Source organism: Oryzias latipes, chromosome 11 (assembly GCF_002234675.1).
Source record: "Oryzias latipes chromosome 11, ASM223467v1".
Classification (NCBI taxonomy): Eukaryota; Metazoa; Chordata; class Actinopteri; order Beloniformes; family Adrianichthyidae; genus Oryzias; species Oryzias latipes.
In genome coordinates this window covers 21,487,085-21,511,622 of record NC_019869.2, presented here as the reverse complement: position 1 = coordinate 21,511,622, position 24,538 = coordinate 21,487,085, and the positions used below count along the sequence as shown (strand labels likewise).

At 44.2% G+C, this 24,538-nt stretch overlaps 2 protein-coding genes across 2 annotated transcripts; one reads left to right on the top strand and one right to left on the bottom strand.

The window, feature by feature from the left end:
- Nucleotides 1-211: 211 nt before the first annotated feature.
- Nucleotides 212-21,566, top strand: abcf1 (ATP binding cassette subfamily F member 1). The gene is made up of 26 exons (XM_023960073.1): nt 212-411; nt 4,015-4,058; nt 4,150-4,227; nt 8,148-8,274; nt 8,367-8,398; nt 8,474-8,563; nt 9,011-9,055; nt 9,197-9,277; nt 10,735-10,791; nt 10,862-10,957; nt 12,263-12,385; nt 12,464-12,564; nt 13,022-13,107; nt 13,186-13,325; nt 13,412-13,560; nt 13,634-13,717; nt 13,813-13,937; nt 14,131-14,243; nt 14,470-14,644; nt 15,058-15,132; nt 17,737-17,807; nt 17,890-17,922; nt 19,048-19,216; nt 19,911-19,975; nt 20,055-20,127; nt 21,307-21,566. The coding sequence occupies exons 1-26, from the start codon at nt 351-353 to the stop codon at nt 21,471-21,473; spliced, it is 2,460 nt and encodes an 819-aa protein (XP_023815841.1). The 5' UTR covers nt 212-350; the 3' UTR covers nt 21,474-21,566.
- Nucleotides 21,549-24,442, bottom strand: mrps18b (mitochondrial ribosomal protein S18B). Its single transcript, XM_011481171.3, has 7 exons — nt 24,285-24,442; nt 24,046-24,181; nt 23,864-23,961; nt 23,719-23,787; nt 22,950-23,016; nt 22,648-22,707; nt 21,549-21,806 (listed from the first exon to the last, which is right to left on the bottom strand). The coding sequence occupies exons 1-7, from the start codon at nt 24,363-24,365 to the stop codon at nt 21,607-21,609; spliced, it is 711 nt and encodes a 236-aa protein (XP_011479473.1). The 5' UTR covers nt 24,366-24,442; the 3' UTR covers nt 21,549-21,606.
- Nucleotides 24,443-24,538: the final 96 nt, after the last annotated feature.

The following is a 24,538-nucleotide window of genomic DNA, read 5'->3' as shown; positions in this document are numbered from 1 at the left end:
CATATAAACCTTGTATATTGATGGGAAAATTGGATGAGAAAGAAACAATGTATATTTTTTGTCACTTTTTGAACATTTTTAGCAAACATTCGGCCCAAATCCCACTCCAGTTTCCCACATAGCAACGTTTCTTATCCTTGTTCTGTCAAAAATGTTCCAAAAATGCAGATAGGGGGCGGTAACACTAAAAATGTCCTCATGCCAACCACCATTAAACCACAGAAGAAGCCAGAGGAAGTTTGAGCCGGCATCACTTTTAGGCAGGCCGCGTGACATCTGCGTGAAAGGCAGAAGGTAACACGTACCGTTGGTTCGTTGTCAACATCCAGAAACACAATCAAAGCAGCGCCATGCCCAGGAAATCTAAAGAAGAGGCGGAGTGGGTGGACGAAGACGCCGGGCCGGCGGAAGGTGAGGCACCGGTCATGGGTAAAAAGGCTATTAGCATACGTGCTAAGAACTGGTTGTCTGTAAAAGTGTTGGGCGACTATGGGTCAGAACGTTTTCTAAAATGTTAGCGCCACTTTTAACGAGTTCGAAGTAGACGTTTAGATTGTTTTTTTTTTTTTTTTTTTTTTTTTTAACTTGTCCTGTCCAACAGCTAGGCAAACAGATGAGAGCTGAGGGCCTCTTGTGTTGGACATATTTTATTTTAACAAGAGGGGTTATTCATCTTCAGACAAACCAAAGGTATGTCTGAATAAACCCCTTTTGTAATTGAGGCCAAAATTTATTAATTTCAATCATGTTTGAAAATCTTTGGTGTTGGACCGGACGGAAAAGGAAAGAGGGGAAGAAGAGAGAGGGACGTTAGAGAGAGGGGGGGGGGGGTAGGAGGGTGATAATAGGAGGGGAAGGGGGGTAAGACCATGAAGCAGCATAGAGCAGACAGGTTTACTGGTTGTTTATCGTTACGGTACGGTTCAAATGTAGTACAAAAAGGGCGGGGCCTGTTCACACACACTCAAATATTATCAACACACCTGCTAGCCGCAAAAATGTCCACATGTCAACATGCACACAAAACAGATAGTGTTCACGAACGCATACCTATGCCTTTAAACCAACTAGTGTGAAATCTTTCATTCATTCAATCATGCAAACTATTAGTGCAAAGGTGAGCTAACACCTGTGCTCAGGTGAGTGTTTATGTTCTTCTAAAATGGATGGTGGAATGTGAAAAGAAGGAGGAGCGCCCAGCCACCCCCACACCCATACCCCCGCCGCAGCAGCAGCGGCAGCCGGAATTCCCCCAACGCCACACGGGAACAGGCAGGGAACAACCGCCCCCCGGGCGACCAAGACCGCCACCCAGGCCAGGGCCAGCCGGACCGCCGCGAGGCCCCCAGAGCCAGAGAGCAGGGAGGCGCAGAGGGAAAGAGAGCGCCGCCCCAGCCCAGCCAGGAAAGCAGCCCCCCGCCGCGCCGGAAGAGCCCAACGCAGGGCCCCACCGGAGAGGGACGCCCACAGCCCCAGACGAGCACCCCACCACCACCCAGGAGTTCCGGGCATCCCCCCGCCCCGACCCCAGGTACGAGCCAGGACCCCCCAAGGGAGACCCGCTCCGCACTCCAGGCAGCCACCCACCCGGCCCACGGTTGGTCCAGGTAGGAGCAAGGCAGGGGCCCGCCGCCCCCGCCCAGGAGGGGGGAACCCCGGGGAAAAAAGGGCGGCCCACAAGGGATGTTATAAATATGGCCCGACCAGGCTCGGCCATGTTGGAAGTTTGGCGGGGCCCAGCGCCCAGGGGCAAGGACCAGGACCCACCCCCCAGGGACACGAACACCCCCGGCTCAGGTGTAATATGAACCCCCCCCACCGTGCGGAGAGAGCACCGCCGGGCCCAGGGAGCCGGCACCCAAGGGACACGGCCGCCATCGCCAAGGGGCCCGCACCCCCCACCAGGGAAGGGGTAGGGGACAGATGGACCCAGGTCCCACCTTCCTTGTAAAATGTGTGTGCGTGTATGGGTGTTTGAGAGGGTGTTTGTGTGCATGTGTGTGTGTTTATGTTTGAATGTATATATTGAAGGGGGAGGGGTGTGTGTACTAAGGGGGGTGCAGTTAAAATTGGCGAGTAGGGCACTAAGGGGACATCTCCTGATTACTCACAGTGATGTCCCCTCACCCTCCACACCAAGGGGCCCTAAATGTCTAAGGTGCGGTTAAAATTGGCGGGTAGGGTGCCAGGAGGACATCTGCTGCTTGCTTGCAGTGATGTCCAAGCACCCCCCCTACCAAGGACCCTACATGTCTAAGGTGCAAATAAAACCGAAAGAGGGGGGGCCCACTCCATACGGCAACCATAGGAGGGGGGCCACTCCCAAGTAGCCCCCCCCCAAGGCGCATCGCAGGCTAGACCCCCCACCCCCTCACCCTAATATGAGGTTATATAAGGAAGGGGGTAAGTTGGGGACAGCTGGTAGACTGTCCCCCGGTGGTCAAACAGCCGTCCCCCAGCCCACCCCCAGCAAAGGGGCCAGGGCCACCCAGCCCAGGGGCCCACCCCCGGAGGCGCCGACACCCCAGGCCCGGCACCACCCACCCCACACAGAGAGAGAGGAGCCAGAAAGCGTCGCCCCCCCCCGGAGCAAGCCCAGGCCCCCACCCCCAGACGCCGGCCCTAGAAGAGCTCTGGTCAGGCCTCGACGGGACCGAGGAGGCCAACCGGCCGAGGCAACCACTGATTGCCTCAGCGGAGACCCCGACCCGCTAGCCCCCCCGACCCGTACTAATAATGGGCCCCCCCTCCCCCCCAGAACGCCCCCCCCCACAGGACAGGGCCGACGTTTAGATTGTTGTCTTTATTAAATGGTGTTTTTCGCTTAAAAGTCAACTCTATAAAACCAGTCAAAACTTCGTGATTTGGAAGCTAACTCTTACTAGCCAGCTAATAGGAAATGGAAAAATACGACCCGTAGTTTTAGTTTAAAAGGTAGATTTTGTGGGTTTGGGTTAGAGTTGGCCGTGGATACTGAATGTGGTGTGGATGACACAGCTGTGCTGAGGCTGAAAGGAGCCCACACATCAGAGGCACGTTGCAGCAGGAGGGGCAGTTTTCTGCGTTGACAGCGCTGCGGTGGCTGATGCAAGGCTCGTGTTGAATGGTCAACATTAACAATAGACATCACCAACATCATGGTTCCTTTACACTCCAAAGTAAAATCTTGTGGTGACATTAGATTCGAATAATGACGCTGCTCTTGTAGTTTTGGTGTAATGACAAAACATTTATTTTAGTTGTTTGTTGGATTTTCCTTGAGCATCAAAATATGGAGATATTTTTCGATATAAACTACAGATGCCAGACTTCTCTTTGGTGGTCTCCATAATAAACAATGAACAGTTTTATTCAAAAGGAAAAGAAAAGGATAAAAAAATTTTTTTTTCCAAGTCCCACTCCGATCATCCTTTGATCCATTGTAAAATCGTCCCCAGTGTTCTTTTGTTAAATTATGCTGTATAGTTTTCTTGGACATAGTTTCTGCAGAGCGGCAGTTGTTCATCAGAATTTCGCCTTCAGTTGTGGGCAGACTGTTAGCAAGGAGTAAGCCTGCACTCATTTCCCATCATCCCTTTGTTTACACTCTCTCCCGCCAGCTTACAGTCCCTCACATCCCCAACACAACAGCGGTGTTGCCGAGCAATATTGGAGCTATCCAGCCGTATAGGATAACAAAGACGTACATGGATATATTTGTCTGCAAGTTGATTTGAGCGAAGCAGAGAGCTTGTGGGCTGCTGATTGTAGTGTGTATGTAACAAATGCAAGCATTTTTAAACATTCTTTTCATCTGCTACCCGACTCAACAATTTGAATAAAGAAATACTCGGAAATGCAATTAATCCATCATGAAAAAAATGCAATAAGACATGTTAAAATATAAAAAGTCAAGTGGAGTGGGTCTTTAAATCCCTACATGTGGTGTATGTTGTGCCTGAACTAACATGGTCTTACCTGGCAGCTCATTGGATCAAAGATGTCTGAACTTAAAGATGACTTCTGTTTCCTCAGAAAAAGTCCCCAAGAAAAAAAAGGACAAAAGTGGAAAGAAGAGCGTGAGTTCCTTTTTGGTTTCAAAAGCTGTCGTGATTTGCCTTTGCAACACTTTTTGGGTCTCATAGGATGTCTGCTACTCTTTTTTTTCAGTTCTTTGAGGAACTCTCCACAGACAGCAAACCTGAAAAGGCTGATGAAGCAGCTGTGAAAGAACCTCAAGGAAAGCAGGTATTACCTTCTCTGTACTGGACATTTTAGGCTTGTATTTAGGGATATTTTAGATCTATATGTATGCAGCAAGCTGATGGTAAAAGACACACCTTGCACAATGCATTGTGGTCTATATTTGCAGATCTAGTGAGCATCGATACAGACTTATTTTTTGCAGAGACTTCTGGGAAATTTCTAGGGCACTCGGTTTTGGAATTGTAGATTTTTAACAGCACTACAAAATGGCGAACGCACTATATCACATGTGTCAAGCTGAAGTCCCGGGGACCAAATGTAGCCCGCCTTGTCATTTTATGGGCCCTGCGAGAGCATAAAAGATTTTAATTTATTAAAATAAAAATTGGTGTGTATTTATTCATATCTTGGGGGGAATTGGACTTGAAATATCGCATTGGGCAACAATACATTAGGACTTAAACAATGTCCATATAACTTAACCTGACATAATCAAATTTAAAAGGATTTATGCTAAAGTTACAAGCAAACACATGTTTTCTATGCAACTGTAATTGTCAATTTAAAAAGTTATAAAAAAAATGAGTTATTTAACATTAAGGATTAGTTATGTTTATTTTTCATTACGTTTAGTTACATGTATAAATTATATCTGGCCCTTTGAGGACAACCACTATGCTGATGTGGCCCTCAGTGAAAATAAGTTTGAGACCCCTGCACTATATAGTGCACTATACAGTGAGTACTGAAGGAATTCTGACACAACCCTAAAGTACCGTAATTTCCGGACTACAAGCCGCTACTTTTTTCCTGCGCTTACAGCCTTGCGGCTTATTCAGTGACGCGGCTGATTTATGGATTTAATTGGCGGCCGCCGTGTACGTACTTTCGAACTCAGTGAATAGTTTGAACTCTCTATCCAACACCAAGCACAAGGCATTTCTTTTCAACACACCTCTTGGCAGCCAAACAGCATGCACTTGACTTTAGGTCTTAGACACTTCAGTCATGGTTCAACAAAACGAAACACGCATGCCCGGCCGCATCCCAGAATCCTTTGGGGCCATTAGACCCAACGTGGACGGAGTGGCGGTTCTACACTAACTTACTCCCTGGGCGAGTAGCCCCACCAACGCCCCCCCCCCCCCCACACACACACACATACAAAATTTGACAACATCCTGCTGTGTTCCCTATCTTCTATTTAGCCATTTTACACAAAATATGCATGAATTTTCTAGACTCGTATTACAGGGGGGTCAAACTCAGTCACACAGGGGCCTAAGTTAAAAACACGCTTAAGGTTTTGGGCCGAAGAAGATAAATGTTTACTGAACTACACACTAAAGCTAAACTTTTAAACCTTTTAAACTGAACTTTTTGAACATAAATATGAATAAAAACAGGAACACAAATTAAACCTTAAATAACTTGTAATATTTTGTTCTCCATATAAATATATTCTGTCGAAATTATACAATTATGAACATGCTGCAGGACAAAAAGCAAAGAAAGCCTGGAAATATTAATAAGAAATTATATCAAATAATTCCATTTATTTGCTCTTTCATCATTTTTTAGAGAATTTTTTTTTAGAGCTGGACTCCTGCTTCATTTTTAGCAATAATTTCTTAATGTGTGACATCCTGTGTGTGTCTTTGTGAAACATAACAGAGGGATTAGATCTAAAAAATAAAACTTATTGTGATTAATATGTTTAGGTCTTATAAAACATTAAAGACTAAATCTTAGAACTCATCAGTGGGATTACTCCAAAAATATTTGGCATTTCCCTAAATTTGTGCAACACCAACAGCAGAAATCCTCCAAAAAAACTCAATCCTAAAAAAATGGTCTGATCTCATCCCCCCTCACCCTCCCTCTGACACACGCGGCTCCGTCTCTATGACGGGAGGCGCAGCTGCGGCCCAGAGTTCATTGTCAGATAGAAAAAGACTCCCAATTACCTGTTAGTGTGATTCAGCCAGCCACGGGCGAGTTGCGCCCCCCTCTCGAGTTTTTGACTTATGTTCCAAAGACTACCGCAAAGAGGTGTGGCCGCAAGCGTCTTGCAGCAGAGGGCGGTGGTCACGTGCGCATCGGGTCTGCTGTGTCAGAAGAATTGTGGGAAATAATCTCCATTGCCTGCTTTTTTCGAAATTGGGTTGAGCACGGGTGTTTGTTCTGCCTAATTCCTTTTCATGTGCCTGTTTTACGTTGTTTCACTCTGAGGTATTCTTTTTTTTTTTTTTTTTTGCACCATAAGTGTGAAGAGCAAATAGGAGGAAGACATTCTTAACAGTCTGATGTGTCAAACAAAAAGCATTATGTGTCGGCTGCTGAAGCAATTTCAAATTAAAAGCTCCAAGCTTCCTCTTTGAATATAGTATGTAGCACATTAGGTGTAACGCCTCAGGCACGGCAAATGCCGCCCCCTATGAAGTGCTGCCCTGGGCGACCGCCCACATCGCCCATATCAAAAACCGCCACTGCGTGGACGTGATCGCCGCTACATTATGATGAAGCTTTCAAGTTAAAAGCAATCGTTAAAAGCAGCGTAAAAAAGTCCACCGTCACCAACGGGTTTGGAAAAGCCGGTTTGCTGCGTGACGGAGAGAACAGCGCATGGAGTGAATTTACACTCCATTTACGGTTTCTAAGGAAACCGTAAAAGCGGAATTTTGCTTTGAAAAGCTCACAGCCTCCGTGTGAGTTGGAGACGTCTTCTCCTCCTGCTGCTCTTATAGAGCTGCGGGGCCGATGGCAGTCTGAAGGCTCCCACACGTAACAACGCACCCGCCCCTCATACACAAAACGTACAGTATTAAGTCCGATTGCTTTGCACAGACACGATTTGCTCGGTCCACCGGCGCAATGGGGACGAAGTTTTCCTCCTTGAAGCCGCCCTCTCCAGAGGTGTCGGAGTAGATAGGAAGGGGAGACAAGGAGCGCGCGGGGCGGGAGCGGAGTGCAGAGGCGTCCGCGGAGTGCAGAGGCTTCTGAAATCTGCCGCACGCGCCGCACTGAGGCGCGCGTATCGCGCTGAGGCGCGCGCTTTTCAGTCGCCGCTGCTGTATTTTACCGGTGTGTTTTTTAACCAGCCCTGTTACTCCCATAACGCTGCCGCGACACATGCGGAAGGAGAGCTTTACCCGTTCACCCCTCCATGCACTGCTGATACTCATTCTTAAACACGTACAACAGTATGGCGAGCCGGGCATTGGCCCCGCCTTTAGCCCCTAAGACTCATGGGAAATGTGGAATCGCGGATGTAAATTTCCTCATCATAACTGAGGGATGTAATGTTGATTATATGGTTACTGTTTGTAATTTTATGTATGATACCTAGATTGTCAATAAGTAAAAAAAAAAAAGAATGAAATAAAAACACCATAACTGAGGAACTTGTGAACAGAATAGAGGTCCATGCTGTTTGTCAGATGTCGATACACTCAAATACATGAGCCAGAGGCACAGCTGGCTACACCCACAACGTGCTAATGAACTGCACTCACTCTGGGATGCTGATCGTGATCTGTCAGGATGACAATATTGCCTAACACATGCGCGGCTTGTACTCTGACGCGGCTTGTGTATGTATTAAAGTAGTTTAACACGTAAAAATGGGTGGGTGCGGCTTGTAATCGGGTGCGCTTTGTAGTCCGGAATTTACGGTAGTTTTATACTGGGACATGGTGAACTGGAATCCAGTTTGAGCAAAACTTCATCTGCTGCTAACAGTTCATTTTATACCAGAGCCACGTTTTGCCATCATACCGGTAGTTGATCTTTCAAAAACTCCTCCAACATCGTCATGATGGCCCAGCCTTACTTTTTGTGTGATTTTGCTGTTTGATTTCTCTGCGGTTTGTGTGAAATTCTCTGCATCTGCTCTGCCAGAGCAGCTCAGCAGCTTTTCCTCCCCACCTGAAGCTTCTCCTGATGTGTGAACCTGTTTTCAGCCTCAGAAGAAAAAGAAAGACAGACGGAAAGGAAAAGGCGGCGATGTGGATGAGAAGGATGATGAGAACATCAGGCTGACTCTGGAGAAGCTTTCAGTTCAAGCAAGTGAAGAGGAAGATGAACCAGGTTGGTACTGGAGCCCTGCTGTGCATCATGATTAGGTGCGTGTTGTTTTAAGATTACTGATGGTCAGTGTGCTCTGCTTGTGTTTTCAACAGTAATCGCCCCCAGCAGAGGAAACAAGAAAAAGGTCCGTCTTCAGTGTTGACCCACATTAACCCTACCTGCTCACTGATGGTCTTAACATTTTGCTTCTGTCCTTCAGGGAGGAAACATTTTTGCTGCTCTTGGTCAAAGTCAGAGCGATGAAGAAGATGAGGTGGACTCTGATGCAGCAGAGGAACTTGCAAAACAGGTATTTCTGTCACACGATTAGATGCTTTATGGCGTTTGATGCTCCAGCTAAGGCTGCAGCATTAGACTCTGAATCAGAGGTGTTCTTGCATCATGGCACTTCTAGACCTATCTTCTTTTTTTTTTACTAAACCTGATTGATAAGCTTTTTTGGGGTGTGTGTTGTTGGTACAGTGGTTGTCCTTGCTCTTCTCTACCCTCTATTGTTCAAAGGTTTGTCAGTGCTCCTCAGAGATAGAGGGCTGTCTTTGTTCCTGCTGTCAGTTCATTTCTCATTTTGTTCATGATCTGTGGTGCTGACTGCTTCTCACCTGCAGCCTGTTTCATCTGTGGGTCTCACTCCTCACTGTTGGCATGCAGCTTGATTATGTTTGAGGTTTCAGCAGCAGCTTTCCTGCCTGAGACGAGCATATCTGGACTGATCTCTGTTGTGTTGTCTGGAAAATAGGAGTTGGAGAAAAACAAGAACAAAAGCAAGTCCAAGAAGGTTAAGGTAAGTCCTGCTAAATGTCTGCCTTTTTTACCCAACACCAGCTGTTTTCTTAGTCTCTCTTCTAAAAAATGAAAGAATTGTATGTATCCCTGGACAAAGCTTGGCATGACTGACAGCCCTGTGTGTTCATGATGTTGTCAGGCAGAATCTTCGGAGGAAAAGCAGGCTGACAAGGATGAGAAAACATCTAAGAGGTCCGGAAAGAGCGATGTCCAATCCAAGGTGAGTGCTGCAGTGAGAGACAGTGAGAGTGCAGGTCCATCAGTAATAGCAGGCTGATGTGTTGGTTCACCTGATCCCACTGTTATTGGAGAGGAAATCCTCAGTTCTTTTTTTTTTTTTTTAAATTATTTACAAGTTTCAACTTTACAGTACAATAAACATTACAAAGAGGTTCATTGTGTCTATAAGATTATACTGCGTATTTAATTTAATTTTTATCAGACACTGGTTTGTTTTGTAATGTAAAACGTACCGACATGTTTCGGTGGAATGTCTTCCACCTTTCATCAGGGTCGTCATCAGGTGGTGGTGTGTGACGTCTTTAAAAAACATCTGATTGTGACTGAGGCGGAGTCACCTGTCAAGCTTTGACAAGTGACTCCGCCCCTTGATGTCCGTTTTTTGCTGGAGGATGTTGCTCCAGGTGTGGGAGAGCAGGAAGGCCCCCTCATCCCTGTTCATGGAAGTGGGGGCTCGCTTTCTTATCTCCACCGCCTCCATGATCCATCTGCGGTGTCTGTTGTCTTCAGTGCGGAGGACTTTGGCCTTTTCCCAGTCCATGATGTGGTTTTCCTGCTTGCAGTGGTCCGTTATGGCTGATTTCATATTTTCTTGTACTGCCTGTTGTCGTCTGGCTCTTGTTAGTATTTTATTTGTTTCCTTTTCACATTCTTTTTGATGTTCCATTTTTCTTGTGATGAAGGTGCGTCCTGTTTCTCCGATGTACGTTTTATTGCAGGTGTGACATGGGATTTCATAAATGACGTTGCATTTCTTATTTTGTTCGATCTTGTCTTTGTACGTTGTCGGTACGTTTTACATTACAAAACAAACCAGTGTCTGATTAAAAAAATAAATTAAATACGCAATAAACATTACAATTTGAATATTCTCAGAGTTTCTTAATACCCAAACGTTGAGACAATTTTTAAAAATTTTTATGTAAAATATAAAAATACTGAAATATTGGGAGTGACCAGTATTTATCTATTATTTGTATTTTTGAAATAAAATGTGGAATATGTAAATTAGCATATTGGACCCACTTTTCCCAGCATAACATAAACCAGCTTTCTTTGTTGTTCAAATATGCAGTTAGTTCTTCCATTTTATGTATTTTTAATTTTAATATAGGAAACCCTCTTTTCTTTAATTTGCTTTGTTTGATCCAAACGTGAAATGCAGTCTTTAAAAAATATTTGTATATTTGTAGGAAAAGTCAAAAAGTTAGGGAAGCTTTTTCTTCACTGAGTTACATCCTCAACGCAGGCTTTACATTTCTGTAAAATAGCACATTTGTTAGTGTTTTTACCCTCATACAGGCCCTAGGTGAGCCTTTGCTGACTGTTTTTGATTGTTTAATCTCAAAGGGGTCATTACGCCACAGTTTCTACTACCAAAGTCTTTAAACACACTGTCATGTCTAATTGCCTGGAAATGGTGTTTGAATGCTGCAGGAAAGAAAATCTCCTAGTGTGGAGGAGGATGATGATGAAGAGGAAGGTGTAATGAAGGTTTGTTTGCGCTGCACAGTTCTGTAAGTTCTTGCACGCCTATGCTCACTACGTGACGACATGTCAACAGTGTGCGGAGGATGCCATTGCGGAGCAGGCCAAGCAGACACTGGACGACCCTTACGCCAACCTGAGCAAAAAAGAGAAGAAGAAGAAGAAAAAAGAGGTACTTGGCCAGCACTCTGTTTGGATCAGGCTGGGATCTATTTGGTGTTGTGGGTGAGGATTTCTCATGTAGCTCAGATCAGCATCATGCCTTCTGAAAAGGGATCTGCAGCAAGTGGCTATCATTATCCATGTTTCAATAAAATTAACCCTAGAACACTGGAGCTGGAGCTCCACAGTTGCCATTCTTTTCAGTACCGTAACTCTGAAGTGGAGAAAAGCAGCCTTGTGCTAATATGCATCACTTAAAAGTAGTAAAGTGCTTACGCAATCAACGTAAATCCGCAGATTTTTGACTAATGTGGGAACAAGTGGCTAACAGAGTAAAAGACTTGACTGTACGTTTTGGACGTACGCCACAACGTATTCTAGGACATTTTAAGTGAAACAAAACAGTCTGATATAGCGATTGGACCTTATTACCCAGAAAGCTTAGAGGGGCCATGGGGCAGAGGATTGGTCAGAGGGATTCATGGGAAGTTTTTTCCAAGTAAACTGTACTGTTTTTCATGTGCGTCTGTTTTATCTGCAATAAGCAAGGAGAAACACTGCAAAAAGAATTTCGGTTCATTATGTTGAAGCTTAGTACCTCCCATCAATCAAGCGCTGCAGCTTCATGGTTTACCAAAGTCATGCTAAATCATTTGGATGGATTTTCTGTGCACAGAAAATCAGTCAAGGGTCAGTAAGAACAACCAGAACATGAGGTGGTCTTTTGATTTTTGAGGAAATTAAAGGACTTTAAGCACACCTTATGGTCTGAATAAAACATGAAAGTCAATTTCAGTTTCTGTTGTAACTGAATTACCAATAACTTAAATTTATCACTGTGAGGTTGCCTCCTGGTCCTTAAATTTTCATCTGGAACATAAAATCCCCTTTGATTTATTGAAAAAACAACAATGTTGTCGTCTATAAATTTTAGAGTTGAATCAATGCATTGCTCTTTTTAAAATGTTCAAATTGGCTATTATTATTATTATGTTATCATGTTCTTCATCTAAGATTCTTGTTTTTAGTTACTGACAGTGGTTGGAATTTTCATCAGCTTTGATTTGCTGGCAATCTGCCACTGTACTTAGGGCTTATGCGGCGCCGAGGGGAAAGTGGTCAACCTCCGATCGCGAGTTTAGTTCGCGCTCTGCCAGCTCAAGTCTGTCCATGTTTTTTAAAAGGATGAAAAGCAACCAGAAACCAAATGTTTTTATGTTAGACGCAAGTACCTTTTAGCATCTTTTTTCTGTTTTTCTTTATATGTTCATTTTGAGGATTGGTGAATCAACAGTCTTGTGGTTTCTTGTTACAGGATATGTTCAAGAGAGAACTGGATTCCTTGAAGGCTCAGAGCGCTTTGGAAGGAGATTTCTCTGTGTCTCAGGCAGAGATGTCTTCCAGACAGGCCATGCTGGAAAACGCCTCTGACATTAAGGTAACATGCTGACACACCTAGAACCCTACAATGACCAATGCCCTCGGTCCTTGTTGGTGAAGATCTCCTCTGTTTCAGCTTGAAAGGTTCAGCATCTCTGCTCACGGCAAAGAACTCTTCGTCAACGCCGACCTTCTCATTGTGGCAGGAAGACGCTACGGTTTGGTTGGACCAAATGGGTGATTATTAGTCTTTCTTTTTGTGTGTGTTGTGTCCTGAGGTTGTTGCATTCCTGCTCTTAAGTTAGCAAGTTATGCTTTGCTTTTTCAAAACCATTAGTAAATGGTTTACAAAATCAGAGGAAGGAGGTTGTGATTTTCAGCGGGAGAATTCCTTCTGTGAAGGTCAATTGCTCTGCTATTCCTGCTTTTACATCACCCTCATACAAAAACTATGTGCAGACTAACTTAAAACCCCTTAAATATCTGAAGACGTCACTTATTATCATTTAGCTCAGCAGGCTGAACTGGAAAATGTGTCGTTGTGTTGTAGCTAAATCATTCAAGTCCCCACAAAAGAGACAATCTCTCCTCTTCTAACTCTTCGACTTTAAAATATGTGTTAAGATGGAGGAACAACCAGTGTACTTTTCAGTATAGAGGTGCAGATTTTGAAGTCTGTATCGTGTTCCTGCAGCAAAGGAAAGACAACATTACTGAAGCACATCGCCAATAGGGCTCTGAGTATCCCCCCCAACATCGACGTGCTGCTGTGTGAGCAGGGTGAGTGGCTTTTCTGTTATACGTTCATAACGGCTGTGGCTGCGGTTGTGCTGACCGTTTTGTGCCTGGTTCTGCCAGAGGTGGTGGCTGACGACACTCCGGCCGTTCAGGCTGTCCTGAAAGCCGACACCCGTCGCCTGAAGCTCCTGGAGGAGGAGAAGCAGCTGCAGGCCAACCTGGAGAAAGGAGAGGACAGTGTGGCAGAGAGGCTGGAAAAGGTTATTTCTGTGTTTGAGGAGAAAAATGTCAGTCTGCCTTGGTTTTTGGTTTTCATGATGACTAGCTATCAACTTCCTCTCTCCAGGTCTATGAGGAGCTGAGGGTCATTGGTGCTGCAGCCGCTGAAGCCAAGGCCAGGAGGATCTTGGCTGGTTTGTCATTCACGCCTGAGATGCAGAACAGAGCCACCAAGAGGTTCTCGGGAGGCTGGAGGATGAGAGTTTCACTTGCCAGGTCTTTCTAAATCCATTAAATCTCAGTCATCTCCCTGTCTTCAGTGACTCACCACTGACCTTCCTGTCCCCAGAGCCCTGTTCATGGAGCCCACTCTTCTGATGCTAGACGAGCCCACCAATCACTTAGACTTGAATGCTGTCATCTGGCTAAACAAGTAGGACCTGTTCATAAGTTGTAATCCATCCATGAGTCCTTTAAAGGTCCAGGTTTAGCTTATGCAGGCTTCGTTGTCCTTTGAACAAATTGCAGCTACCTTCAAGGCTGGAAAAAGACGCTTCTCATCGTGTCCCATGACCAAAGCTTTCTGGATGAGGTGTGCACGGACATCATCCACCTGGACAACCAGAAGCTTTACTACTACAGAGGGAACTACTGTGAGTTTGACACAAACTCTCTTGCAGTTCAATCCTGGTGCTCCAGATCTACCTGTTCCTCTTGGGTTCAAGGTGACGGATATGGAGGGTTGGGATGTGAACTCTGATAGCTTTGAGTTTTCTGCAGCATCAGTTTAACTGAGTGGAGGATTGAGACCTTCTCCTGACCTTTTTTTTTCCTGTTTTCCTGAAGTGACTTTCAAGAAGATGTACGTCCAGAAGCAGAAAGAGCTGCAGAAGCAGTACGATAAACAGGAGAAGAAGCTCAAGGACCTGAAAGCAGGAGGCAAGTCTACCAAGCAGGCGGTGAGTACAGTTGCCCCTCTGTCAGCCTGTGTTCTCAGTACTGTTGCATGAAGCTTTCCTGCTGAGTTTACGCTGCTGCAGCCTAACCCTTTGAAATTTAAAGGCCAGTTTGCTGTGGGCTCTGGACTGCTTATCCTAATGGGTCTTCAGTGGACGTCTTCATTGCCTTTTCATTCAACGCTCCCATCTGCAGCTGATCATCTGAGCATCTCATATGTTCTCTCAGGAAAAACAAACGAAGGAGGTGCTGACCAGGAAGCAGCAGAAGGGCAAGAAGAAGGGAGGCCAGGACGAGGAGAGCCACGAGGCCACAGAGTTACTGAAGAGGCCCAAAGAGTACACCGTGAAGTTCACCTTCCCCAATCCACCTCCGCTTTCACCGCCCATCCTGGGCCTGCACAGTAAGACGACCCCCACCCCAACACACATGAGCTCCACAAACTGTTTAGATCTGAACAGTACAGTTCACACCCACATTTCTGCTCCCAGATGTGTCTGGTGTTGATGAACATGTTGTTGTGTCAATTACGAGTCTCATCTCTGTATAAGTAGTCCAAGAAATAAAGTAAGAATGTGATTCCCAACTGGATTAACTTTTACCAGTGGTGTGTTCGGTTTTTTTCAGCTAAACAACTCTTTTTACAAACAGACCACAAAAATGGGTGTAATGAACAGTCACACTGAAATTCGCAGCTGCCAGATGGCTCTGTAAATCTGTCTGCTTAAGTATTATGTTTATGAATTATCTTCTTCAGGAAAAAGGTCCTAAAACGTTTGCAGAAAAACCCAGTCTGTGCTTTTCTGCATCACACAGGTGTTGACTTTTGTTACGACAGTCAGAAACCGCTCTTCAAAAACGTGGACTTTGGCATCGATATGGACTCTAGGAGTAAGTACACAACCTTTTTAATAATGATAATAATAATAGATCAGATTTATCTGAGTTTTTCCAGACGCTCAAAGCACTTACAGTGTGTCCATTATTCATTCACTCGTCATTCAAACTTGGTAATGGTAATCTACTGATGTAGCCACAGCTGCCCTGGGGCAGACTGACAGAGGCGTGGCTGCCAGTACGCGCCTACTCTGACCATCACCGAAACATTCATACACATTCACACACCAGTTGAGCAACAACACTGGAGCCAGGAAGGGTGAAGTGTCTTGACACGACGACGGTTGACTGGGGGTAGCAGGGATCGAACCGCCGACCCTTTGATCTTTGGCTGACCTGCTCAACTGCCTGGGCCAGTGCCGCCTTTGTGCACACTTTTTGATATATTTACTGTATTTTCATGACCATAGGGCGCACTGGATTACAGGCGCAGTTCCAGTTATGGGTGCTTTTTCTATATTCAACACACACAAAAGTCGCAGAGTTGTTTGTGATTTATTTTTATTTTTTTCAGTCATCAATCAACATCCAAAAATCCATCAAAGTCCTCATCTTCTGTATCTGAAATGAACAGCCGGGCTAAATTTCTTTCAAACACGCCATGTTCCCTTTCCTCATTGTCAGAGTCTGTCTCGTTGTCGTGCCGCTCCTCATGAAGGTTGCCGGCTTTTGTAAAAGCTCGAAGAACAGTGCAAGCAGACACGTTAGCTCAGGGGTCGGGAACCTTTTTGGCCAAGAGAGCCATAAATGCCACATATTTTGAAATGTAATTTCGAAAGAGCCATACAATAATGTAGCGTCCCTTTCCCACACTGAGGCACTGAGACTTAACCTCTTTTAAGGTTCTTTGTTCTGGTTACTGTAGACCGCAACAAACGCCGTACAATTAATTCAGCAACTCCTCAATCTCTCCAGCGAGATGAAAGCGCTTCTGCCAACTTTATATTCCCCTTCTCCCGCTCCAGCCCTCCCATTTCCCTTATTCGGCCCATAGCTGAACCCCATTGGTCCAAATTACCTAACAACAGGCTGAGCGACAGAACTGAGGGCCAATCAGATCTCTGCTTGATGCGTTCATTGAACTCCAGAACTTTTAACGCGGCCCAACAGCCGTCCAGTCCAAGTCAGTAGGCAACGATATGTTTCAAATTAAATATACAAATGAATGTGTGCATTTGATGTGATTTCAACATTTTTAAAGTACAATAAGTCTGTAGATTATTTTTAATAACATTGTTATGCTGTTGCTGATAAATAAGGCGTTGAGACTTCAAACGTGATCGTAGGTAGGTCTGAATGTTCTTAAGATGTGAGACAGACTGCTCACATGCAGACGCGGAGCCAAACACACACTCACACGCTACAGTGAGTGACAGGCAGCGGGTTTTACGTTATTACAATCCCTGCGCAATTCACCTGTTACCTGTGCCCACAACTCCACCCTCTGCTTTCTTCCTCACACATCCCGTCCTCGCATCTGCGCGCTCTTTTTCGGAGACGGGAGCGCGCAGTTTTGGGCACGGCAATTCACAGGTTTCCGGCTGGTACAAACTCTGTGAAATAACAGATAATAGTAAACTGAAAGTGCTGGCGCAGATTTTTCTCTCCAAGCACCGCTACTACTGCGCGCCTCTGGCATCGCATCGCGCCCGAGAAGGACTGGTCTAATGAAAAAAAAAAAAGTGTAATTAAAGATTTGTCTGCGAGCCACATGTGACCATCAAAAGAGCCATATATGGCTCGCGAGCCATAGGTTCCCGACCCCTGCGTTAGCTCAAGCTTCTACAATCCATTCAAGTGTGGCATAACTCGCCCGGCGCTGCCTCCCAGTCTTACCCTGTGTCCGAATTCCCACCCTAACCCCCTACATACTGCACTATATAGGGCGTTGTCCAAATCTAAAATTTCAAAATTTTGCCCTGGTTACTTCCCAGAAGTCTCTTCGGACAACCAGTGTGCATCGATGCTCACTAGATCGGAGAATATAGACCTTAATGCATTGCATTTTTGCCCAATGGTTTCAATAAACAATCAACGTTTTTATTTTCAGAAGACAGTGGACTCATCACTAATCGTCGGAAAACGCTCACATCAATTAGATTTTAACTTCATGAAATCAATGATCATGGATTCATTCATCTTGAATCCTCTCACAGCTGCTCGATTCCCATGTTCCTCTGTGTAGCTGATAGCAGTTCAAACTGTGCTTCATAAGCGTGTCTCTGCAGGCGGCATTTTCAGAGTTTTCAAAACAATGTTGTACTGCATCATGCACATACCTTTGTACTATTCAGGGGGGTGTCTTCTTTCACGTCCTCACTTCCCTCCTTACCGTTCTCATGCTGTCCACTCCTACGTCCTCTTTACTGAAGTCACACAACAACACATTAGGCGCACCGCACCATAGGGCGCTCCATACATTTTGGAGAAAAATTTTCCACTTTTAAGTGCGCCTTGTGGTCGTGAAAATACGGTTCATCTGTTACCACCTGAGCACAAAAAAAGATGATCCATTTTCCTTCTTCTGAGCTTCTCATCCATGTTTATATTGTTATGAAGTGTTCCTTTCCCAACATCCTTTTGTTTTCCTTGCTTTAGTTTGTATCGTCGGACCCAACGGTGTGGGGAAGAGTACACTGTTGCTGCTGCTGACTGGAAAACTAACTCCTGTGAGAACAGACACTTGAAGCAGCCTTAAAACAGTCAGTCTCACTGCTCTGTTAACCAGAGGATCTTTTTGTTTGTTTACAGACTAAAGGAGAAATGAGGAAGAATCATCGCCTAGTGAGTAACTTTAACATTTCCCTCACAAAAAGCATGTTTGTAATTTGTTGAACAGACTTTTTTTTCATTAAATAAAACTGATTGTGAGGTGGAGTACAGGGATGTTGTGCGGGGTTGCCTTTTAAAAAGGGGTGTGTAGGCCTGGGTTGATAAATTGTTTAATCGATCTGAATTGATCCAAAAATCGATCCATGAAAGTAGAAATCGATCTTTTATGCCTTTCCTTTCCGGTGTCCTTAAGATACTCTTGAGATTTAGTATAAAGATCAAGCTTTAAAACAATCATGGTGTACAACTTTAACACTGCTAGACAGTTTACAAAATATAATTGAAAGGTTCTTGGAACATTACTAATTTACTCTGACACATCTACAGAGTAATTTGAACAAGAACAGCAGTAAAGCCAACGTCTGCTAGCTTGATGCTAACGTGTAATTGAATTTCCCATAGGACGGCTAATGCTAAGCTTGTGGGTTCAGGTACAGAGCCTAGCAGTGAACGCTGCTGTTTAAGGAAAATGGATCATTTACAGATGTATATTGGATAAATAAAATAAAATTAGCAAGATGACATCATCTTTGACCAATATGAAGCTTGCCTCGTGAGTTATGCTTTGACTGTGGCTGTGAAGACCAGCAGTTAGTTCTTCAATGGATAAAAGAAACAGATTCAATTAACAAAATATGAGGAATAAACTGGATTTGAATTAATGAAAGCAGTTTTGGAAATTATGAAGTGTTGGATTAGAACTCCCGTTCTCAACTCCAAACCATAAGTTGAATCAGCTCCTCCTGGTAGTAATGAACATTTTACCCATTTCTCATCTCATCCCAAGTTTCATCACCTTTCACTCCTGATCGACAAGAGGGTCAAAAGCTAAATGTACAACCACATGGGTCAAGTTAACATGCATGACCCCATACATGGACATATTCACAGCCAGCCTTCTTTACATCTGCAGCTCTTTGCCTTTAATGCAACTTTGCTTCAATTGAGGGGAAGATTCTTCATTTTTTACCATGAAAACATAAAAAGTGTGTCTGTTTCATAAAAACTGCACTTCTGTGCTTCCTCCTCATCTTGCCTCCTCATCCTCCTCATCTCCTCAATCTGCGATTCTTTCAGAAAGTGGGCTTCTTCAACCAGCAGTATGCTGACCAGCTCAACATGGAGGAGACGGCCACAGAGTACCTGATGAGAAACTTCAACCTGCCCTACCAGGACGGCAGGAAATGCCTTGGCCGCTTCGGCCTGGAGAGCCACGCCCACACCATTCAGATCTCCAAACTATCAGGTATGGGCGGAGCCCAGAAACGGTCAGACGTTTAAGAAGGGAGTAGGGATGGGTATGGTTAAGGTTTTAACGGTACTAGTACTCTTAATGATACTGCTTATCGATCTGGTATTTTAACGATACTCTTATCGATACTTTTTGAGAATGAATAAATATATAAATAACAAATTAGGAAATAAAGTGTTTTATTTCCTCATTATGCAACATTGTTTTTTTGACAAAAATTTTTACTTTATACATTTTTCCAACTTGAAAAGTCGTGAAAAAACAAGTTAATTAAAGAAAAATAAACAGCAATGTTTTGACATATTGCTGTCATGATGTAAATATAAAACAAATTAAATGAACTGTTCACTCTAAATCAAAATACAGTTGCTAAGTGCAACATGGTGGAGTATGCAGGTAGATTGCAGAAAGCCGCACGTTTCTCTTTTTTTTTTTTTCTTTTTGAAAGTTCTGCATATGGTTGTTGATCACTGCGGTGATCAAAAATCCCACAACGTCACAGCTCTAGTTTATATCTTGTGGGACACACGCACATAAAAAAGCAACTTCTCCAGTACCGATAGCAGAACCGTTGAGGTCAGATCTTACTGATACTGCGGTCTTGAAGAATGTTGCTCGTTAAATACCGGGGCTCGGTAGCCATCCCTAGAAGGGAGCTGACTGATGTTTGCTGGTTTCTCTGTGGCAGGAGGTCAGAAGGCTCGGGTAGTGTTTGCAGAGCTGGCCTGTCGACAGCCCGACGTGCTGATCTTGGTAAGAGCCGCTCAGCCTGCTGATGTTTCTGCAGCTCGGCTCTCTGTCACAAACTCAATCCACCTTTTGTTTTCCTCAGGATGAACCCACCAACAATCTGGACATAGAGTCCATAGACGCCCTCTCGGAGGCCATCAATGAATACAAAGGAGGTAAGCATGAACACCGGACACTTGTGACAGTCTAAAATTAGACAACCAATCAGATCAACTTTCTGATATTGTAAATGAAAGTTGTTTGGAAAAAAAGCAAAAAAAAATTACTTTGGAGTTCTGAAAAACATGATAGTGAGTCAGGTCATCAGTTGGCTTTAAATCAAAATCAGGTTTCAAATATCCACCTAAAGATACATTTACCGTGTTTTCCGCACTACAAGGCGCACCTAAAAACCTTTAATTTTTTTCAAAAACTGACAGTGCGCCTTCTAGTCCAAAACCAGGTTTCATCTGGTCCTACACAGCTCAGATCAGTGATCTCAAATTACCGTTAATTATAACAGCGCTCTGTTTTTTTTTTTTTTTTCAAAAAAAAAAAAGCCTGTCTGACCTCCCGAATCTTAAGAAGAGGGTTCAAAACAATATTTTTGTGATTTTAAAATCTACAATTTACAGATTGAACACACTGACTTGATCTAGTCTGGCGGACAGATCCTGGCCTTTTTAATTGACCGTGTACCATGTGAGCACGAGAAGGAGCAGTAAAGTTCATCTACCGTAGATGTAGATAGCTGAGATATTTACTCTTGGGTACTGCCTAAAGGATCCAGGCGATAAAGGCTTTCGTTGACAGGATCTTTTTCATTTAGATTATTTTAACCAAGAAGATTTACAGATTACTTTCTGTACAGTCGTGGGCAAAGTGGAGTTTCTGATGTGACAAAATATAATCTCTAAAAAGAAAATACATCTGTGAGAAATTAACAAAAAACATACACTAAATGTTTAGGTTTTTATTTATTTTCAGATTTAGATTAAAAAGAATCATTTGATATTTTAATGCTCAAATAAAATGTTATAAAGAAGTGGTGAAAACCTTTGCAGACAGCCCACTGATGGGATGGGGACCACCCCCCAATATTTAAGAACAAATCTCACTTTATCCCTTTTCATCTGTTGCAACAGATTTTTAACTTTATTTTGTTGAATCATTTTTTGTGCAACAAAGTTCTTTTTGTTTTTGGATTACCCTACATGGATTATGTTACAAATACATTTTAATAGATCCAGCCAGGATGACAAAAACATCTTTCAGGTCCCAGACTCTGTCATGCTGCTAAAACTCAAGGCAGCTTTGAGCCGACATTCAAGGTTCACCCGTGTCTGTGTTTGCAGCCGTCATCATCGTGAGCCACGACGCCCGACTCATCACAGAGACGCAGTGCACGCTGTGGGTAGTGGAGGATCGCTCAATCATCCAGATCGATGGAGACTTTGACGACTATAAGAGGGAGGTGCTGGAGGCTCTGGGGGAGACCATGGTCAACAAGGTGAACCCCTGAGTAAAAAGCCACTCCTCTGGACTGCTGTCTGTAATGACTATATGACAAGAACAGGACACGCTACAGCTCAACAAATAAACGCTTTGACCACAATCTTTATTGTATTTTGTGTGTAACATGAAGGCGGAGCTTCTCAGCTCTTCAGGTATGCTTTGTACAGTTTCCTGACTTTAGCCACTTCGCCGGCGTCAGGTGTCATCTCGCCATACCACTTGTACCAAGTTTCACCAGAGTTCAGACAGGGTGGGGGTGGTGTGAAGCCAACTGCATCATGGGAGTTTGAGTAATCATCTCCTGAGAACTCCACATGTGGGATCTGGAAAGGCAGCGTTCCTGAAACGAGATAAGTCAGTGAGGAACGAGCTGTGAAACCTCAGATGGGTCTTTTATGGCAAATCCAGAACCAATGCAGCACTGGAACCAATAAAACTGAAAGGATGCAGATATTCAAGTAGCAGCCAGGAAAAAGACTCTCCAACTTCAAAGATGCTAATGGGAGAAGATGCCCTTCTTCCTGTGTAATCTTCAGCTGAGGAACCGCTGGAGCAGCTTCCATGCTCAAGTTCAGATCCACTCAGTCTGAGTCTGGTACCAATACAAGATTTAATAAACAAGTTTGGGGTGTGACAACTCCATTTTGGATCTGAGATGCACAGATGTTAAAGGTGAAAATCTGTCTGAAAAATCAAATTTTAATACTTGATAAGGTGATTGATCAATCCAAAGAAATACAAATCTTCAGTTATTAAAAAAAAAAGCTTCTAAAGCTAAAATGTACTGGTCTTGATGCTCTCCTGAATCCAGCTGGACTTCTCAATGTTCAGACCATGTTTCTGCTTCACTATGATCATTAATACTGAATATTACACCTCTGCATCAATAAACACGAGAAAAGGGCTGTGACATCATTAATTGCCTTTGTCTACATTTCATGCTGATTTCCCAATAAACAACTAGAGGTCATAGGTCACTTTTTCCACATGACAAAGCTACATTTCCTCCATTACATATATTACTACTTACAGTTGCTTCTCATGACTCCTACATTTTTTTTAAAGTGTCAGTTTTAATATTTAACGGACTAGATTTGTCAGCTGATCTGGCAGATCGCATCCAAACTTCATTTTGTGCATGACGGAGAAGAACTAAGACTTCTTTTGGTCTCTGATCATACCTTGGTCCTGAGCTGTGTTGATGGCCTCGTTCAGCTTCTTCTGCTGCTTCATGCACACACCTGGAGACAGGTGAAACACCAGAGAGCAGATATGTATCCTTAAACATGGTGCAAATCCAAACCTTGGTGTTTTAAAACAAGAAAATATTTCGATTGAATGACAAAACAAGCAGAGCATGACTACACACCAGCCTCTTGCTTAAACATGAGCATGCGTACCAGTGTATGAACACGGTTCTATATCCGTAACAGCTTAAATGTGCAACAAGCAGGCTGCCCACGGCCTGAAAAATGGGACTCACCCGTCCTGGTGGGGTCATACACCGCCCCCGTGTGAGGGCTCATGAACTGCTGCAGCAGCTTCACGTTCTGCAGAGGAGCACAGCAGCAGATTAGATCACAGGCCCAACTGCTCCTGAGGCTCCTACACACTAGGACCCAATTGGACGTGCCGCTGTAGGCAGCTACGCCGCCTCTCAATAGTCAATCAGATTGCGAATTGTTTACCTGATTAATTCAAATGGATTTTTCCAGTGTTTATTGGACTTTAGTTAGTAAAACTGTGATCACTGTCATCATCATATGTAAGAAACATACCATCGTGACTGCAGTGATCCCAACTGTAAAAAGTTTTAAAGTGATTCAAAAATCACTTGTGTTAGATATTTTCATGTCCATCAATAAAGTATTGGATAGAGCTAGATCTACAGCTATATGGGTTATCGTTTTATTTTATTTTTACATCAGTTATGCATGCACAAAATCCAATGTTCTCATTTGTTTATAATTAATTCCAACATGGTGACCAAACAATGTCTGTGCCTGCAGAGAAGCGTGTGAAATGACATTTCAATTACATTTGATTTATTTTAGTATTTTGCTTTATTTCATCTTTGCAATAGTGAGCACCTGTGGACATGAATTCTCCACAAAATAAAGTTGCTTGGAAGTTTGTTTGTTCATTTTTACATTAGCCATGTTTGGTGGTGGGCAGCTAAATGTTGTTACCATGGAAACTGATTGTGTCACTCAGAGGTATTGTGTCCAGAATCGAGCAGACAGTCTACTGACCTGTGGATGGACAATGAGGTTCGAATCCCGGCACACCGGACAGGGGTTCCCGCAGACCTTATCTCCTCTCTGCAGGAACAAAAAAGGCAGTCGCTCGACCCAAAACAGACACCAAATGGAAAGTGAAGGCGTTCGGCTAACTTACAATGCAGGTCCGGCGAGTCTTTTGGGGTGGAATGCCTCCTTTGTGGTTCCTCCGGTACCCGGCCCACACCGGCCCATTTCCATACCGCTCCAAGTACTCTGTCGAGGACGGAGAACCGCAGTGAAACGGAATATATTGGTTCCGATGGAGCCGCACCTGACTTCCTGCTGCTGCTGCGGTACCTTCACTTTCCAGATATTCCCAGGGTTTTTCCTTGTAGCGGTGGCGGGCCTCCAGAGCCCGAACTGCCTGCTCCTCCTTTAATGAGGCTGCTACGCACAAACACCGACCTGGACCCAAACGACGAACAGGGAGCCTCTGTGTGTGCGTGAGCGGGACACACAGAACAAATAAATCACCACGAACCGAACCTGTACGGACCGACACTCAAATAGCTACACGTTAACAGCACACACGGTACCTGGACCTGCCGTAAGGGAGAACAAACTGTAGAGGACAGGCGGAACACGAACCGGGTCAGGTTGGACAGGGAGGCCGCCATGTTTTCTACTTCTTCTTGGGTTGTTGCGAGCAGCAAATGTGCACATTACCGCCCCCTACTGAGTCGGAGTTTGTAATGAACAACAATCTGGTAAAGATTCAAGTGGTTTATTGTCATATGCACAGTAAGAAACGGGTTTCCCTGCACAATAAAATTCTTACTTTGCTGTCTGC

Bases quoted from the DNA above. Each gene is read 5' to 3' on its own strand.
- abcf1 (XM_023960073.1), top strand. From the start codon at position 351: ATGCCCAGGAAATCTAAAGAAGAGGCGGAGTGGGTGGACGAAGACGCC. The intron at 9,278-10,734 runs GTGAGTGCTGCA...TGAATGCTGCAG, and splicing joins AGAGCGATGTCCAATCCAAG to GAAAGAAAATCTCCTAGTGT. The intron at 20,128-21,306 runs GTAAGCATGAAC...CTGTGTTTGCAG, and splicing joins CATCAATGAATACAAAGGAG to CCGTCATCATCGTGAGCCAC.
- mrps18b (XM_011481171.3), bottom strand. From the start codon at position 24,365: ATGGCGGCCTCCCTGTCCAACCTGACCCGGTTCGTGTTCCGCCTGTCC. The intron at 24,182-24,284 runs GTACCGTGTGTG...ACGCACACACAG, and splicing joins CTCCCTTACGGCAGGTCCAG to AGGCTCCCTGTTCGTCGTTT. The intron at 23,962-24,045 runs GTACCGCAGCAG...CGTCCTCGACAG, and splicing joins GGAATATCTGGAAAGTGAAG to AGTACTTGGAGCGGTATGGA.